The 19,162-nt window shown below is 51.7% G+C and overlaps 1 protein-coding gene across 3 annotated transcripts; it reads left to right on the forward strand.

Annotated features, from left to right (window-relative positions):
• Positions 1–591: 591 nt before the first annotated feature.
• On the forward strand, positions 592–18,648 carry cckbra (cholecystokinin B receptor a). Of its 3 annotated transcripts, XM_069712721.1 has the most exons (6): positions 944–1,026; positions 6,774–6,913; positions 7,547–7,795; positions 13,308–13,569; positions 16,194–16,321; positions 17,237–18,648. In XM_069712721.1, the coding sequence occupies exons 3-6, from the start codon at positions 7,549–7,551 to the stop codon at positions 17,782–17,784; spliced, it is 1,185 nt and encodes a 394-aa protein (XP_069568822.1). In that variant the 5' UTR covers positions 944–1,026; positions 6,774–6,913; positions 7,547–7,548; the 3' UTR covers positions 17,785–18,648. The 3 variants fall into 3 exon arrangements, with proteins under 3 accessions (XP_069568823.1, XP_069568821.1, XP_069568822.1); XM_069712720.1 differs by lacking the exon at positions 6,774–6,913 and having other exon boundaries at positions 593–1,026; XM_069712722.1 differs by lacking the exons at positions 6,774–6,913; positions 7,547–7,795 and having other exon boundaries at positions 592–1,026.
• The last annotated feature ends 514 nt before the right edge of the window (positions 18,649–19,162 follow it).

Raw genomic sequence — 19,162 nt, forward strand, 5'->3', positions numbered from 1 at the left:
AAAAAAATCTATCAATACGGTCCAGTTGTGAGTCTCGCGACGGCCAAAAACGAGGCTTCGAAGCAGCGACATCACGGCCGACTACCGCCCGCTGGACATGCGCGCGAGCACGGCACTTGGACGCCTTTGACGTGATGTCAAAACCTGCCATTTCCTCAAATTCTGTGCCTAATTTCGGTTCATTTTTCAAATGTTTTCAACTAAAATTCGGACCCGGTTCACCTTCAGGCGAAGGACCGACACGGCTTTTTGCAGCCCTCGCTCGCGGACAAGTCCAACGAAACCGCGAGGCGGTGAAAGTGAAACACTAGGCGGGTCTTTGCACCCGTGCCAGGGGAGGACAACACTTTGCACCCGTGCCAGGGGAGGACAACACTTTGCACCCGTGCCAGGGGAGGACAACACTTTGCACCCGTGCCAGGGGAGGACACAACTCAAGCCAATTCCGTCAGAACCTGAAGTGACTCCACGTAATCAGCCTGTGATGCTGACTGACGCTCATGAGTTGAACGGAGAGGGAGGGAGGGAGGGAGGAGCAGGGAGAGAGAGGAGCAGGGAGAGCGAGCGAGCTCCTCCAGTTGCCTTAGCAGCGCAGCCTCATTCCTCCACAGTCGGGCTTCAGTCCGGGGTGGTGCGCGCTTCACGGGGTCCTCCCTCGCGACTTCACATCCGTTAACTTATCTCACTCCGGGTTATTTACTTCTTTCAAGGTGTCAGCTATTTAAAAAAAAAAAAATTAAAATTAAATTTAAAAAAAAAAAACTCCACTCGCTCGGGCTTTTCTCCGGGTTTCCGGGTGTTATGAGGAGAACGGCGGCGGTGGCGCGTTGAATCCGGCTCGGGGCTCCAGTTTCGAGGCGGGCAGGTTCACTTCGCAGCGCCGGGCGATGGCTCTGCTGCAGGCGGGGAACGGCAGCGCGGCGGAGGGCTGCGCGCCGCAGGGGAACCTCAGCGTGGAAGTTACCGACGACAACACGAGCTGCACGAACGGATCCGTCCTCCCCAGACCCGCGACCCGAGCCAGAGGTAAAATACCCCCGCCCCCCCCCCCCCAAAAAAAAAAAAAAAAACCTCCACACACACACACACACACACACACACACACACCACACCGCTGAGGCTGAGGTGTGAAATTGCTTCAGATGGCATCCAAGTGGCACAAACAGATCCGTTATAAACCGATTTATTTAAACGTGAGACTCAAATTTGAGAATATTTATAATGATATTTAATCACGTCATTTTTGTTTGTTCTTGTAAAATTATCTGTTTGTTGCCACTGGAATGAAAAAAAAAAAAAAAATGGAACTATTTTTCATAGAAACAAGTTTACAGGAAAAATTCCCCTCCAAATAAACGCTTTTTTTGTTGTTGTTGTTGTTAATAGTGCTGTTTGCCTCTAATTAATTCAATTCAATTCAACTTTATTTATATAGCGACAAACCGACAACTAGGACTGATGTCTGCTTAAAAAGGCAATCAGCAGACCCTACTGTGATCCGATCAGGGATATTAAACTGAAGGATGCAACGCAAATAATAACACACTTTTTTTTTTTTACACCTTCTAACCATTTCTCTCCTGTCTCATGTGTTTCTTTACAAGAAAATCATTTGCAATCGGGAGTTGTTTTTTCCTGCATCGACCCCTCCCCCTCTCCCCTCCCCTCTCCCCCAACCAGCCTCACAATCAATCGCCAAGACGCCCAAATTTGCTGCTGCATCAATGAAGGCCCCGATGACAATGAGCAGCAGTGCCGGGCTTTGATTCAAAGTGTTTTTCGTGCCTGTAATTCTTAAAAATGCTGAGGGAGATTAAAAACCCCACACAGCAGAAGAGATGAGCCCCCCCCCCCCCCCACACACACACCTTCCCCTCTTCCATCAGGACACCAGTTGAACATAACTGCTGATAATGAGTTCTGAACGTGGGTGAGACTTAATTTCTTAATACCCCCCCTCCCCTTCCCCATTTTGCCTCTGCTGCAGCATTGAGAAAATTTTTAAATCCCCCCCCCCCTTTAAATAATTCACAGCTGCACCTCCTTCTCTGCTGCATTACTGTTTTTTGGACCTCTCAAAGGCGTGAACATCATGCAGCACAAAAACGGGAAAACCAAAAGCTGCAGGGTGTGCCTTGCGCGTGTGTGTGTGAGGGTGGTGGTGGTGGCGGGAGGGTGGGGTGGGAGGAGGGGGGGGGGTCTCCGCTGTCTTCGCTCGGGGGCCCAAAGGGGAGCGATGGAGCGTGATTACGCATTGTTGCTCTCAGATGTCCACATCTGCCTGCGCGGGACAGGAAATTAAAGGCCAGCCCCATCACTTGCGGAACCGCCGCCGTCCGACCCGTCCGACTGAACATTTTGTCTTTTTTGCTGGTAAAAAAAAATAATTAAAAAAAGCCCGACCTCCGACACGGCAGGAAAATGCAGAAAAGGGTTCGTTTCGGTGCGTACGAGAGGAAAAAAAGCGGCAGAAAAAAAAAGAAATCCCCATATTTGTCGCTGGGATTCTCAACTTTTTCCACATTCCTACGTGAACAAACGGGAAGTGACGCGTTTTTCAATGTTCAATGAAGCCGGGGAGGTGAAACGGGGCGTGAAGGGGGAGAGACCGAAGACGCGGCGCGAGGTGAGGAGGGACCGGTGCACGCCGGCGCTCTGGAAAACAAAACAAAACGGCTTCGGTACGCAGAAGCTGCCTGAGGATCAACGTGATTTGAAGTTTCCTGCGGTGTCCAAGTAGCCCGGTGACGGTCGTGTGTACGCTCGGGGTCACGCCGCGAGCTGTGACCGCTGCATAAGTATTTTCGGCACACTTTGGACGATTTACCCAGGTGTGTCCAAAATATTAGATCAAAACACGAGTCAAAGACTTTAAAAAAAAAAAAAAAAAAAACCTGCTTTAAACGTACAGCAGAATGTACGCGAGCGGGAATATGACCGATGGATGTCCCTGTATCTTATTTTGTAAAGTCCACACCTTTTAAAATATGAACAGACACGTGTGTTTGCTGCATTGTCTTTATTACGTCCACCGCGCACATTTCAGCAGGTGGAACTATCCGCAGACGTGCTGCAGTTACATTCTTCTTCTCACATGTTTTGGGGCTGCTCGTTTTTATGTTGTATATATATATATATATATATTTTTTAATTTTTATTTCAAGTCCACGTTCCCGAGCTGTCCGACGGGATTCCGTACTAACGCGCTAACCCCAACCCTAACCCGAAGCGACACGTGACGTATAGTCACACTCCTGGACTCCCCGGCGGCGGCCCGGTTCAGACGGGGTCCCGCTTATGCGGAGCGACATCTGCAGCCGCACCTTGGCCAGCGCTCCCCGCTGATTCAAAGTGGCACTTTGCTGAGCGCATGTGGATGGGGTTATCACGGAGTGGATCTCGTAAGCATTAAATGAACGCTGCTTTTTTTTTTTTTTTTTTTTTCTTCGGGAGGGAAACCAGCCAGTCGCCTCGGGCGCTGACCGAAGAAACAAAACAAGACAGGCAGAGACTTGTTACTGCAGAGAATATGTGCGCCGCATGCACAGTGGAGCTCGCAGTGGAGGACCCTTTCCTACAAAGGTGGTGTTCCCGTTGGGAGAAATTTGCATCTTCGCACCCTTTGGGTGTTTACGCGAGCGACGCGGCCCGTCGTAGCTCCGTCCCGGTAATTGGATCAAATAATTGTGCAATTTCGAAGCGACCTGGTGAGCCAGAACCCCCCCAAAAAAACAACAACAACAACAACAACAACAACAAAAAAAACAGGCGGTGGGAAAAGAGAAGTATCTGAAACAACCCGACTTCCTGGTAATGAGCTCCGGAGAAGCTTTAAAACCGCCTCGTGTGGAAATTTAACGAGGTGGGGGACGAAGGGGGGGGGGGGGGGTTTAGGAAATCACAGACGAGGAGAACTAAAAGTGAAAAGACAAAAAAAAAACACCCAGAGTTGGTGAAACAAACGTCAGGTAGAGTGTTTTTTTAAATCGGTAAAACGCTGCTTTCCTCTAAATAGCCGCCGGCTCACACCTACTTCAAACGCGCTCCGGCGAGCTTACCGTCTCCTCGACCGCAACCGATATTACCGCTCTCGGTTGCGTGATTTCAGGTTGAAACATTCAGCGCGGGAGGGCAGAACGGTGTTGATGAAGGTGATGTCGGACTGACGGATAATCACCTCCCGCGGGGGAGATTCGCCGAGTTGAAATGTGCTGACCGGTCCGGTACGGGGGCCTCGTTAGAGTGATCAAATCCCATACGGAGACGGACTTGTGCATACTGAGCTGCCAGATCGCTGTCGAAGGGTTCATTTGGCCCGCCTTCCTGCCCAAATCGTCTGCACACCCTCCCGTTTATCTACTCGCGTTGCGAGCTGAGAGAAAGTCCTCGCGGACACCTCGGGTCGACCTCTTCATATTTCACCCTTCGACGACCTTTTCGACCGACGCCGGTCGCCGATTTAAGGGCTCCGCGACACGGCGGGACTCTGGGAAATCTGGAGACGGGTTTCTCTGTTATTGCTGCTGTCAAACAAAAATGCACGGGAGGGCCTGTTCACGGTCACGTTCGCGTCCCTGACACGTTTACTTGTGCTGCGCGCCAACTCGCGGTGCTCATTCGCAGTTCCTCACCAGAGCACGTCACGAGCCCGCGCGAAGCACAAATAAATCACCTCGGACCCCGAATCTTTGAGTCGGGCGTTTTGGCCATCGCCGTCTTTTTCGGGGGCCAGAAACGACCGTATTTGGACGTGAATTCGGTAAACGACGTCGTAGTAACTTTGAATCGGGAGTCTATTGGAGACAGACGTTTTTTTTTTTTGGCGAGCCGGCCCCCGGTGGCCGTCGGCGGTATTGCGCTTAAAGACACTTTCGCCCGCCGGCTCCGCTTTACGGTCGAGTCGGCGGCGTCGCATTAAATTCACGCTGGAAAAACACGCGCGTGCCTGGACGAAGGGGGAAGGAGAGATCGTACGGGAGCTCAAATTAAGACGGAAAGATGAGTCCCGTAATTGATCGGCAGCAAGTCAATTAACTAATTGATCGCTCGATAAATACGGGAAGCCGTTGATCGGGCAAAACGTTTCCTGCGAGCTCGTTCGTGACCTTGTAATAAATCATGTTTGACCTTAATTGGTTGCGTTTACTGTTTAATAGAATTATCCCGGAAGATTGAACATTAGTCCTCATTTCCTGAACTAATAAATAATCCCATATTCCACCTGTAAATCGATGGGGGAAAAAAAAAACGGACCGAGTTGCAGTTTCAATGTCACAATCTGAAGATATCCAGCACGTCGGCGGCTCGCTCTTCGCGGTAATTACTCGCCGACTCTCTCTCTCTCTCTCTCTCTCTCAGGACAGCTTTCCTGACCCGCGCCTCAATTTGGAGCATTTCATCATCCCGCAGGGGCTCGTGTGAAATCCAGCCTCGCGGCGAGGGTCTGATTTAAAAAAAGGACGGCTCGGACCCGCTGCTCTTTTTTGGGCAATCGTAAGGTTAATCACGACCTTTACCGCGATCTATACCCGCCGAGATTCCCGGCCCAAACTACGCCGATCCCCTCCGAAAAGATAAGAGGACCTGAAGCGGTGCGAGGAAACGTGAATGAACCCGGCGGGGTAAAACATTATCGGTGCGGTAAACGGGGGTTAAACAGACGGACGCGGGCCTGACGTTGATCTGCGGGTTCAAATCCAGACCTCGCCCGCTTTTTACCTCTGCGAGATTTGGACCCGATAGCGGCGACGGCCTCTCGGACCCCCCGGACATTTTTTTTTACATCTACGTCGCGCAGACTGCTGTTGTCTCTTTCTCGGGAGTTAACGTTTGTCTCGTTCTTAAGGTCGACGACCTCGTATTAACGTCACCGTAGCTGAGCTTCCAATGTCTTTTGGAAAGCTGCCACCACGAGTGTCTTTGATAACCCAGAAGCAGTCACACGACTTTTTTTTTTTTACCCTCGCTTGGAGCGAGCCAAAACAAACAGAAGAAGGTAACGGAGAGAACGAGCACTTCGCCTGCCAAAAGTAGCGGCGCCGCGCAATGGGAGCCTTGGGCCGGGTTTGATCCTGTAGTGCACGTGTGATCACAGATCTCTTCCCCGGGGGCGGGGCCGTACGCGTCACCCATTAAAAAAAAAAAAACACAGGCGAGAGGTCGAGTCTCCAGGTGACGCGCCGCAGACGCCGAAGCCGCGGACTTCCTCCCGTGTCCCGGGCCTCGAATCGGGAGGACTCGGTCGGCGCGGCACGTGGCCGGCCCCGACCTCGTCCTGTCAGATGCGCTCATCCTCAAACCGACTCGCCGCGGCGGGCCGGTCATGAGCGAAGGGAGCGTCCCAAAAACCCTCCGGTGGGGCCGCCCCGCTCGCGCCGGTGCTCGGCTGCGGGAAACGGGAAGACCGCGGAGGGCGGTTTCATTGAGCATTCTGTTCGTCAGGTGATGTCCCCGTCCTGTGGCCCCTTTTTGCGTCTTATTGTGCTCATTTTGCGTCTCTTATCCCCGATTGTTTCTCCACGCAGTCATTTTGCATCTCCCGTTGTTGTTTTCGGTCTGTGGTAATTGCGGTTCTCTGCAATAATCATTGTGCATCTCTTTGTAGCCATTTTGAATATCTTTGTCGTTATTTTGTTCCTCTTTGTAATTGTTTTGCTTCTCTGTTCAGTCGTTTTGCTTTTCTTTCTAGTCGTTTTGCTACTCTTTGTCGTCCTTTTTATATCATTTTAAATTGGAGTCCCATCTCTTTGTAGTTATTCTCTGTCTCTCTGTAGTTGTCTCGCCTTTTCTCCAGACCTGCCCAGCCCGTGTCACCCATCCATTGCAGTAATATGCCGACTATCTACATGTTCAACTGCCTTGTGACTCCGGGGGGGGGGGAGGAGGGTTAATCCCAAGCGAGCCACCTGACACGGTCTCTGCTCGTGTTGTTTGTCTTCACATTTCGACTGCAGACTATCACAATTATCTCGTTTGCACACGGGGTGAGCAGGAAAATATCGACACCGGCGCAAATTAAGATGACGATTATGCCGAGTTATTCTGTCTCGTAATAGACCTTGAGCGTTGTTTATGGGCCGAGAGTCTTATTTCCCAGGTGATCCAGTTGATTCGGTCTGTTCTCCGCATGTACTATTATTTTCTTTTCACTTTATTCCTACTTAGTACTTAAATCTCCGTACGCGATAATTAATCCAAATGTTTTCGGATCCATTTTTAGTGATTAAAATCTGGCGGAAGCATTTTGTCAACCGGCCAATTCAATTAATGCGCCGATCTTCCTCTCGGGGGATCTATTCTCTTCCCGTAATTCTCGTCTTATTGCCGCCGCCGACAACATTTCTGTCTTTCCTACGCCCGCTCCCTGACAGATTTTTATTCAAACGAGTTGATATGTTCTATTTTAGAAGACGCGCAGCGTTCAGTCTTCGTGCACTCGGTAATTCGCTTACGCCGACGCGCCTCCTTCCCGTACCGGATCGGCGGAACGACGCACCGGGAACAAATCTTGTAAATAATGCCCTCTGTCTGTCTTGGTCTCTGTCAGAGATGGACTCGGTGCGCATCCTGCTCTACTCGCTCATCTTCCTGGTCAGCGTCTTCGGCAACCTGCTGATCATCGTGGTCCTGACGCTGAACAAGCGCATGCGGACCGTCACCAACTCCTTCCTGCTGTCGCTGGCGGTCAGCGACCTGCTGCTGGCCATCTTCTGCATGCCCTTCACCCTCATCCCCAACATCCTGGAGGACTTCGTCTTCGGAGCCGCCATGTGCAAGATCGTCACCTACTTGATGGGTGAGAGCGCCGAACCGTCGCGCTTCGGCCGCGCCGTCCGAGTTTGCGGCCGCGTTTTGACCGAAGGATCCGCCGGTTGCGGAGCGGCGAGTTCGGGAGGCCGCTCATCTCCCCGGCCGGCTGGCGGAGCGATAATTGAGGGCCTGCCGCTGATCGATAAAAAACACTCGGTATTCGGGGGCAGTAAAAAAAAAATAAATAAAAAACGTCCTTAATTCACCGTCATTGAGTCACTATGCTTTTAGTGCCGAGAATAAATCATTTCAATTGTTATTATTTTCAAAATCTGCTGCAGTCGTGCTGCGAAAAGCTGACAACTACTAGAATTGTTTTGACATAAGACCCAGCTGGTCATTCAGTGACCACAATAATATGCGTTTTCTTCATTTAACACACAAATCTAGCCTCTTTTTTTAATATTTTTTTTTCTATTTATAGCTGGCAGCTGATCATTCGCAGCTTTAGAAATCCAGCCTGACCAAAAAAAAAAAAAAAATCGCTGGATTTCTAAGGAGGGCTCGGCTCGAGAGCTTTTCTGCGGCCTTCGTTCTGCCTGTCGGAAGGTAACCGTCACGCTGAAAGTGCTGGAACAGTCACACGTCTTCGGGAGTGTGACTTAGCGATGAGCTGGCTCCCGTCGGGACCGGAGTCGAGGTGCCACGTGAGGCCTGAGTCAGACCGGAGCGCCAGAGGCGGCCAAAGGAAAAGAAAACAAACCCGATCCGCTGCTGCTGCGCTTTGTCTCTCTCTCCGCTTCACTCGGAGCTTTGAACGGCTGAGAAGAGCCATTGAAAACGGCGAGGTTCACGATCCCGTTATTGTGACGCGCCATCTGTGAGAACGGGCTCGCCGAATCTCCTTTTCAATTACTGGACTCTGTGAGCTGCGATAAGGAGGAGGAGGAGGAGGAGGGCAGTGGGGAGGAGGGGGAGCGGGGGGGGGAGGGGGGCAGCTGCCTCGTACTCGAAATAATAACTTTTTTTGGGGTTTTATTTGTCTCATTGAGCTCGGGGGCCGCGCGGCAGTTTAATTGACAATGAAGGATTGTGGAGTGACGAATCACTTAACCGCAGGAATACCGGCCTTCAGTCAAGCTGTGAATAACGAGTCGTTCCACTGCAGACGACGACGAGTGCTTCCTCAAAAAAAAAAAAAAAAAAAAAAAAACTGCCACGTTTCATTTTGCCTGCACAATACCGGACGGGAGATGATTACAAATGGAACAATAAGGGCGGATCGAAGCACCGTCGGCGCGGTTGGACGTGTCACGATCCCAATAGATTAACTGTCGTTAAGATTAACGGTTTCGTTCGTGTGCTGGCAGCGCGACCCGAATTCACTGGTGGAGCTGTGGGAAAAAACAACAACAACAACAACAACAACAACAAAAACGAACTTTATTCATGATCTCCCGGCTAAACCGGTCTCACTAATGGCGCGGCTACGGTCCCGGTTTGTGTCGCTCGTTTGTCACAGCGTGAGCCGGAGTTTCTTTTATTCTGCTCGGACTTTTCCCCAAGGGCTTTCTCGATCCGTCTTCCCTCCGACCACAATAAGGCTCTACCTACCGGCTGCTACGAGAATATCGTCCCGAATTAGGATCGTTAATGAGCAGCGTCAAGTTTGCCCGCGTGCATACGGGAGGATCTAAAAATAAAAAATAAAAAAATAAACAGCGAGGGAACCCGTTTGCTCCTCGACGTGTTTGAGCTCCCGGACCGATTCCTTTTGGAGCTGAACGTCGTCGACGGACGTCCCGCGGCTGTCCCCGCCCGTTGATTTTGTGGAAAACCCGCTCGGCGAACAGGCCCGCCCTCCGTAAAGTCATCTGTCAGAGCGCGCCCGCCGGACGTACGATACGCCATCCGTCTCTCGGCCCCCCCGCCCGTCTGGCGCGGCTCCGTAATGCCGTGAGTTACGGCCCCGTGTCCCGTTCCGGAGGCAGTTACCGGATCGATGTTGTAATATCCCGGGGCGAGCGCGTAGGCGCGCGCGCGCGCGGTCTTCCATCACGTTTATGTTTCCGCGTCGGGTCTTACGACGCAATTACCGGCTGATTTACCAGCTCGGCCTGTCGTGCGATAGTATTGCATTCCGGTTTGGGTTTTTAACGAGGCTTCTGGTCAACTTTTTTTTTCTTTTTTTTTTAAGGAGAAAAAGTCCACATTTTTACTTCCCGAGGCCTCCGGCGGGCAGAGTTAGGGGGTGAAGGAGGAACCGGCAGGTGTCGGCCGCCGGATGTAAATCTCCTCTCCCGGGTCGAGGTGCGCCGAGAAATCCACGACTTCACCGCTTCGCTCCAAAGCCAGTTTATCAGGCGGACGACTCGGGCTTAATGAACCAGAAAAAGGATTACGGCGTCTCTTTGTTGTTTTTTTGGGGGGAGAGGGAGAGGAGGGGGGGTCGTTGACTGGTAATTTACCGTGGCAGCACTTTGTCCAGAATCGCAGCACAATCTGCCCGTCCTCGACCATTAGCCTCACAATGCCGCCCGTCTCCCCGCTCGACCGGAGTGCATTAACCGAGACTCACGAGGCACGCGCTCTAATGGGAACGTGTCCGCTCGGCTTAATATATACCGCACGTGTGGCGGAAGGGGGAAAAAAAAAAAAAAAACAACAAAGAAAATGTGGCGATGTGATGTCGAGGAGGTGCAATTTCAAATGGCACGCGTGAAAGGATAAAAGGAGGTTTACGGGATTTCGGGAGCCGTGAAGGCTTCTTAGCCGCCGCTAGTTAGAATCTGGAGTCAGAATTCACACGAGGGAGAAAAATGCCACCGCGTCCTCCTCCGTGCACCGGCAGTAGGAAATGAATGACAGAGTGGGATGTATTTACAGTTATTGCTGTACATGTTATTAAAATACATGTGCGCCCAAATGATGAATTTGGGCCCCGGGCAAGAATTTCTCTGGACGCGCGTCGTCAATATAGATCAATGGCGTGTCAGCACTGCAGATCACCCGAACGCGCACTTCCCGTTAGTATGGATCTACGGGACGTCCCAGCTGTCAGTCTTTATCGGTCTTTGAACCCGTGGCTCCGTTTCACTCTCTAATGGGACGGGGTGTAAACGAGTGAGCTGCCGAACATAAAAGGGCCGATTCAACGGGTTTTTTTTTTTGGCCACGCGAGACTTCTCATGCAGTTTACGTGCTGGGTTGGGGGGGGGGGGGGCGGCCGGGCGCGAGCGCCTTCGAGCGTCTACAATAGAAACCCCCCCCCCCCCCCCCTCCACATCCCCCCCGCGAGCGTGTGATCTGGTCTTTCTCGCCGTGTCTGTGTCTTCGCACTTGAAAGGGACGCGTGGGCGTGAGACAATCGTTGCGCGAGACTCCTGCGTGTGTTGACCGAGCCGCCCGCCTCCTTCTGCCGAGACGGAGCCGGACCGGAGGTGCTTATGCTTATTGACCAGCAGCGTAGCAGCCGTGGAGCGAGGGCGGACGTCCCGTCGCGCTTTCCACCCCCGAGTCCGCAGCCGGTGAAGGCCAAATTTACTCACAGTGCAAAAAGGACGTCGGCTTGTATTTACAGGTTCGGCCACTCGTCAGACTTCGAGGTCCTACAATTTGGTAAAAAGGAAATATAATGTTGCTTAGGAATCAGTTTTATGGAATCAGCAACGACTTAATCCGTCATTTTATAGCCTGTCTACGTCCCTGGTAATTATGCGCTGTTAAAATGATGCTGAAATGATCCATTAATAGCTCTCCTCTGCCACGTGCCCATCAATTTGTTTGACAACTACCGCTGACTTACTTCCTCATTCCGGAGAAAGATGAAATGATTTTCATGCCGTGATAAGCCGTCTTGTTTGTCCCAAGTTTTCTAAGCCAAATTATGGATGTGGGTTGAGATTTTTGGACCGCTTGGACGGTTTGCCGGTCTGAGACGGCGACATCGGCGCCAGGACGCCGGCGTCAGGCGGAGAGCTGCGTTACGTGGGCGGGAGTGACCGTCGTGGCAGACAAATCCGGGTCCTTTTGCCGTACAACAAACTAACCGTGACCGACACCCGCCCGGTGGTTTATGAACTGCCGCTTCGAAGCCTTCGGTCCGATCGGTCGGCCGTCGTCGCGAAGACCGCCCACAAACAAACGCAGCTCTGTTTCAGGCCTAATCTAATCTAAATCTAATTAATGAGCACAGGGTCGAAGAGGGACCGACAACCCCCCGGCTCGGTCGCCCGGGGCGAGGGTGTCCGACCGCCCGGTCTTTCGAGGGACCGATCGCAAATTCCAGCAGGTGTCAGGCGAAGTCAACTGCGCAAACTAACGTGTCGTCTTCGTGGCAACACGACCAGCTTCCTTTGAGGCTTTTCGCCGTCGTACCTTTCGCCTTGCGTTTCTCTTCCAAACAACTGCAACAAATACTTCTCAATCTCGGTGCGGCGGTGTCCCGTGGGTGTTAGTTTGATGCAGTATCCTCTCAGACTTCATTTCAGTGCAGCGGCGATAAAAAAAAAAACAACTAAATAAATGCTTTTCATAATGCGGATGGGAGTTTCTGCGACTACTCGCGCAGCAGAAAAAGCCTTTTCGTGATGCTGATGTTCTCTTTGTACTGGGAAATCTCTACAAGTCAGTTCCATTGTGCTGTTCGTGCAGGAATAAGATGAAGCCGCTCTCCCGTCTCTATCAGACTCCGCATCTAATCCCGCACCAAACATCCGAGCTGTTCTTTCATCTCCGGGTTGCCAGTCTTGCTTCTTTTTTTTTTTCTTTTTTGGAAAGTTGCGCCGAAGACAATATATTCTAAATCCTCCATCTTTTAGCTGCTCGTAACAAAGCTTATCGCAATATAGAGAAAGTACGTTTTTTTATTTTTTTTATCTCCGGTCTGCAGGAGAGGCCGGCACCCGGCGCACATCGACTGCACTCGCTCGCTCGCTCTCTCTCCCCCTCCGCGGGTTTTGCATATTTATACGTAACCCCGGGGGGGGAAAACCCTACGGGGGCCGCCTCCCTGAACAGTAACCGAGGTTCAAGCGCGCAATCGACAGGCGATGGGTTACACGTGTTTCGCAAATGAATCGTTACGTGTTGCTGGTCTTCCTCGGTGCGGCGCTGAGCGTGCGGTTTTAGCATGTGTTTGCCTTTTAACCGGGCGGTTCCCGGTTCGCCGTCGCTGCCCGTACTCTAGTAACCGAAGAAAACGCGTCCGATGATCTGTCGGCTACCCGGTGAGCAAAGTGGAGCGTTCAGCGGCTGCAGAGGCAGAAATGTCTCTCCGGAGGTACTGGCAACCGGAAACGGCTAAAAGGAAAGGAAATATTTGACTTTAATTTTGGGAGGTAGCTAACGTTGCTCCACCCCCGCCGAAGGCGTAAATACGTACAAGTGTTCGCGATGCAAAAATGCCTTACACTGCAGTACCGCCGAGTGCCGCCAGAGGTCGGCATTTTATTCAATTGCCGAGCTTTTTTTTTTTTTTTTTTTGTTAACCTCTATATTTGCCGTTATCCGCTCGGGGCCGAGACTAACGGTAGTGTCGTTCCTTTTCTGTCCCGCAGGGGTCTCCGTCAGCATCTCCACCTTCAGCCTGGTAGCCATCGCCATCGAGCGATACAGCGCCATCTGCAACCCTCTGAAGTCCCGCGCCTGGCAGACCCGATCCCACGCCTACCGCGTCATCGCCGCCATTTGGGCGGCGTCGCTGCTGGTCATGGTGCCCTATCCGGTGTTTAGCATCCTCAAGTCTTTCCCGAAGATCGACGGCACCGTGGGCCACCAGTGTCGCCTGGACTGGCCCGGTCATCGAGCGGAGCAGACCTGGTGAGCGAAGGCCAGACGGCTCGCCGGCGGGGAAACGTGTGAAAAAAAATGTCTAATTGGGCGATTCAATCCGGGGGTTTCCTCCCTTTTCCGGAGGATTGCTCTCGGGGCGCTGCAGCTGATGGCTGACGGTGTGAGCTAGTTCGTCGCAATGCAACCGGAAGGCACGTAATACACCTCCCGTCCACCAGAGGGCGTCGTGTCGGCGTCGCTCGTATGCAACTTCAAAGAAAAGATCGAACCCCCGTCTGACGGCCGGCCCGCTCGCGAGTTTCTTAGCTCGCTTGCTAATTGGAAAATAACTTTACCGTTTGTTCAAAAACGCATTTGTGCGATCGACTCTCGTCCCGTGACCGCTCGCAAGTCATTTCTATCTACGAACAAAGCTCAGGAGCTACGTTTCCGCGCGTTAAAGTTGATGAAACTCGGACAAATTCGCGCCGATATCCTTTGAACCGATCCGTGGCTCGCGTCCAATCCGCTCAAATCAAATGATCTCGATGCAACATTCGTAATGGCCGGTGTTACCGGAGCGCTGATGTATTTTTCTGCTCTGGTCGGGGAGAAATTCGAGAGGCGTGAAAAGTTAAGGTAATGATGGAGAGAAGGCCCTTAAAAGTCGTGGGCAGGAGCTGTAAAGGCGGTCACGCGGGAGGTGTCTGGAAAAAAACGAACGAAATCATTCGGGGAGAGTTTCGCGAGATGAAAAAGGTGAGCAGACGGCTCCTGTTCGAGCTCAATTAGAGACGGTACCAAGCGGATCTGTTTTCCAGCTCAGCGCGGGTCGACAAAGAAAGTCGGGGCTTCGTCATTAGACGGAGAGGTCCCGCAGACAACGCCATCATTTTTAAATTGACGCGTTTGTCTCCCGGCTGTTCGCTGAGAAGGAGGCGAGCTTGTGGAAAAGGTCAGGAGGGAAACTTTCAAAAGGTCGCTCGGCCCGGCAAAAGTTCACAGAGTACGAGTACCTTTCCGGTTTTAATTCGGCGTCGCCCGCCGTGATGCTCTTTCAAAGGGGTTAAAGCGTGGACCGGCGGGAGGTGACGTCGTCTCCGTCCACCGCTCGCTCCCCGAAAAGAGTTACTGAAGCAACTTCGGGCTAAAATTACCGTCTGAAACGACGAGCGAGTCAAATTTAACGATTTTTGTTTTTTTTTGTTTTTTTTAAACGTGTAATTATCCTTACGCGCAACGTCTCGAGACGATATTACACGGACTGGAGTTTCCCATAATGCAAAGCAGCGGAGTTAATCTACCGCGGTAAATAAGTGGATTCGCTGAGGCAAATCGACACGACGTGACCGACACGTAAATCCACGTCGACTGTTGCTTTCTCGCGACTGGAACGTTGGAGGAGGAGGAGGAAGAGGAGGAGGAGGAGGAGGAGGTGGAGGAGGAGGAGGAGGAGGAGGTGGAGGAGGAGGGGCGCGACAGGATGACGTCGTTAAAGAGCGCCAGTCAAACCGCAAATGGAGGAAAATGACATGGAAATATGATTAATTTTTTTTTTTTAAAGATCACAGTCGGCTTTAAAAAAAAAACCTGTCCGACTCAGATCAGGTTTAAGATTCTGGACCCGTGAGGACCTCTAGTTTGAAGGAGTTTCATCACTGGAGGTACCACCCAAATACTTAAAACAACAACAACAACAACAAAAATCCAACTGAAAGAAAAGGCCTTTTGTTTTGCGTGAGGAAGACCTTCCTTCTCTTCGGCCCTCCGGCTTTGAGAAGGTGTCAACAGGTGTGGAAAGAAAACACGCCTCTGCTTGCTAGTAATCACTTTATCTTTCAGGTGACGTGTGAGCGTTCAAAAGAGGGAGCTATGAATATGAAATGTTCCCTTTCACGCGTCCGTCCTCCTCTGCCTCCCCTCCCCCCTCCCCCCCGCCGCCTCCCCCGTCCCTTTCGGGGCAAAACACGAACAGACGCCCACTACTACGTTTTCAAAATGCCGCTTCCTCGCTCTCACACCTTCGTTTCCTCGCGGCTTTTGTCTCGCAGATTTCCCAACGGTATCAAACAGCCAGCCGATGAGAGGCTTCGACTGAAGCTTTTTTTTCTTCTTTTCTTTCCATTAGACGAGAAGTGAGAGAGCGTTAGAGGTTCAGAGAGTTGCCCGGGAAGACATTAGAATATCAGAGGGTTGAATGAAGCGCCGCCTCTTCCTCTCCGCTGGGTAAAAAGGGAGCTGATTGCGACCGATCAAAAGCGAGATGTGGCTGCAGATGGTAAACATCTAGAGCCGTCGACGTGACGACGGCGCGCTTTCTTTTATCTCGCGCGCGCGTGTCTTTCCAGTTTGTTTTTTTGTTGTCGTACGTTAATAACACCTGCCCTTCCCTTCCCGGCATCGTTTGATTCGCCGATAGGGAGTCTATAGTTTTGGGATTGATGTCGGAACAAAGCTGCGGCGCTGACGCTCTCGCGCCGAACGGTAGTATCTGCAGCGTGATGCGGACCGCGACGGCCTTCGCGCGGGCTTTCTTTTTCTTTTTTGGGGATTTCACTCGCGCTTCAGAAATTTGGTTTGGATGGGAAGGTTCGGTTCAGATCTCGCTTCGGTCTCTGTGATTGTTGTTGTTTTTTTTACGCCTCTCTCTTTCCATTCTGGCTGTTTTTCAGGTATGTGCTGCTGCTGTTAACGCTGTTCTTCGTCCCGGGAGTGGTGATGATTATAGCGTACGGGCTGATCTCCAGGGAGCTCTACCGAGGCATGAGTTTCGAGCTGAGCCAGAACAAAGAGAAGACCGGTGAGAACCGTCGTAGATCCAAACCGCGAAAAGCTTCTCGCGTTGATTTAACGCGTAGTGGAAACAAAGATATCTTTTTCACTTTCTGCAGAGCCGCGTGAAGCTGCAGTAAATCACATTTACAAGGTTTACCAGAAAGCGTGGTAAATACCCCCCTCCCTCCCCCCCCAAAAAAAATAAAAAAAATAAAACGAACATCGCTGGTGACATAACACCTGCAAATTTCTAAATAAACGCCTGTTTGAGTAATGTTGTTTCAGTATTTTCTAACATTTTCAATCATTCTCGGGCATTACAGGCAAACAAATATCGCAACATAAACGGAGGTTTGTTTGTTTTGCCTCAAGCAGAGAACGACGTATTTTCTTACACTCAAATATATTCCACTTCTCGCTCGTCCTACTCTGCTTATTATTATTTTATTTTTTTTCATTTCTGTGTGGCCTCGCAGCTGAGACTTCTCACAGAAAAGGGAAAAAAATATATCCGGTGCGAACTGAAAGACGGCCACTTCAGGTGAGCCGCCCTCATAGCTGTGCATCAGAGGCGGCGGTTTCCATGGCGTCCGGTCTCTGTGTGTGTGTGTGTGTGTGTGTGTGTGTGTGATTCATCGAGGTCGAGACCGTTTAAAATAGCCTTCGGCAAAGTCGTCCGTCCGTTCTCTCGCCGAACATCACGTTTTACGCCGTCGTGACGCAGAATAATGAAGTTATAATCTGAGTGCCTCCGAGTCTCCCCAGATTCGGATCCTCTCGATTCTTGGCCCTTCGCTCGTTAAAGCTTGTAACAGCTCCCGCTTATTATCAAAACCGACGACGCGATCTTTCCAAACTGAAGATCCGACGTCGGACGGCTCGCGGTTGTCTTGCATTTGTACGTGATGAACGTGAACATTTTCGCGTCGACCCTCCGCAGGCCAGAAGAACGGCGCGGGACGGCCGGCGGCCGGCTCCAACGACGATGACGACGGCTGCTACATCCAGGTGTCCAAAAAGCCCGCCTCCGCCGTGGAGCTCCCCACCCTCTCCGCCCCCCAGGCCAAGACCGAGCGCGCCCGCAGCAACACGTCGGAGGCGAAGTTGCAGGCCAAGAGGCGCGTCATCCGCATGCTGATGGTGATCGTGGCCCTCTTCTTCATCTGCTGGATGCCGCTGTACACCGTCAACACCTGGAAGGCCTTCGCCCTGAGGTCCGCCACCAAAGCCCTGTCGGGAGCGCCCATCTCCTTCATCCACCTGCTGTCCTACACCTCCGCCTGCGTCAACCCCGTCATCTACTGCTTCATGAACACGCGCTTCCGCAAGGCGCTGCTGGCCACCTTCGCCTGCTGCTGCCGCGGCCGCCTCTGCCGCCGGTGGTGCCGGAGCCGGGCGGGGGGAGACGACGGCATCGCCGCCGCCTCGATGGCGACCTCCATGTCCAAGTTCAGCTACACCACCGTCAGCACCACCGGCACCTGCTGAGCCGCCTTCCCCCCCCCCCATCCCCTCCACCCCTTCGCATCAGTGGCTGTCGGCTAGCGGTTACCGTGGGCACTATCTGTTTTTATTTGAAATTATGCCCCCCCTCCCAGTCTTGTTTGGCACTCTTCATCTTTATATGCTGAGTCACGCGCTGAGTAATGTCCCTGCCCTCGTTTACGAGGCCTTCTTTGAAAGGTCTCTTTCAAATTCTGTGTGCACGGTTGCAGAATGCGAGGCGGAGTTTAAAAAAAAAACAAAAAACAAAAAAAAACTTTGGCAGCGTTTTTGCTTTGTCGCATTCCTGACGAAAAACATCAAGTGCCTGTGCTCTTCGTGTGGCTTTGTTTGTTATTAAAGTTTGCTCACTGGCTGGGGTGGACGTTTTAGTGAAAAACTAGGTTGGGATTATGAATCCCGTGTACGTATAAATAACTGTCCTTTTCTTCTCGGTGTGCCGAAGGTCAATGTTTTGAGAAATACACGGCTCATAAATAAGGGCTCATCGACTGGATGGGTATTACCTCGAGTTTGAGTTGAATTTGGCGCCCCGAACTTTACTGGAGCTGCACTGGACTTAAAAGCCTCACTGGGAAAATGTCAAACCCGGTAATAGCAAGCGAGAAAGCTGCAAGACAACGGTTTAATGCTAATTGTCTGGTTTGTCCGGGATATGTATTTGAATGGAGAAGGAGGGAGGTGACTCTGAGGATATGAAACACTCGGGAAATGTGTGTACGTGTCAGAATTGCTCTAGACGACTGTTTGTTCAGTGTTGTATTGTACGTGTGCTCGCGCTGTTGTGTCCACAGCTGGAAATTCAATAAAAATTGAATTAAAAAACAAACCAAAAAAAAAGAAAACAAATGCCCACAACCTCAAGAGTCCGGCATATTTCTTTCTTACCGTTCGAACCCTTTTTCACTGCTGCAACGAGACTAGAAAAAAAACGGTGACGTCCGATTAGCGATGTCGCGATTCTAGAAATTTGCCGGTCGGTACGAAAATCGAGGAAATTGCACATTTTGATGAATCCATCAGATCCACGGCGGGTACGTGCCGCGACCGGATTCATTTGGGGGAGGGATGGGGGGGGGGGGGGGGGGCACCTCTCCCAACTCGGTCCAATCAGGGTATTTCTCTCCGCTCTTGTCTGGATGAAAACAGAAGTAACCTTTAAATAAAACAAACGCTGGTACGTCACGTGACGTCGTGCCGCCCTGGGAGCTTTAGCCTCCGATTGGCCGAACGCGGCGGCCCGCCCGGCGTCGCCGCGGAGACGATCCTCGAATTCGTCCGTTCGTTCCGTCGATTGCGCCAAAAGAGCGGACACGAGGGTTAAAAGTGGAGAATTCGTCGCCGCGCCGGGATGATGAGTCGT

Source organism: Brachyistius frenatus, unplaced genomic scaffold, assembly GCF_029030835.1.
Source record: "Brachyistius frenatus isolate BFR_SWC_R1_liver_20210118 unplaced genomic scaffold, ASM2903083v1 Contig_112, whole genome shotgun sequence".
Classification (NCBI taxonomy): domain Eukaryota; kingdom Metazoa; phylum Chordata; class Actinopteri; family Embiotocidae; genus Brachyistius; species Brachyistius frenatus.

What these genes read in the sequence shown, in the direction of transcription:
- cckbra (XM_069712720.1), top strand. Translation starts at nt 888, where the DNA reads ATGGCTCTGCTGCAGGCGGGGAACGGCAGCGCGGCGGAGGGCTGCGCG. An exon ending in ACCCGCGACCCGAGCCAGAG is followed by an intron (nt 1,027 to 7,546) that starts GTAAAATACCCC and finishes GGTCTCTGTCAG; the next exon opens with AGATGGACTCGGTGCGCATC. An exon ending in CCAGAACAAAGAGAAGACCG is followed by an intron (nt 16,322 to 17,236) that starts GTGAGAACCGTC and finishes GACCCTCCGCAG; the next exon opens with GCCAGAAGAACGGCGCGGGA.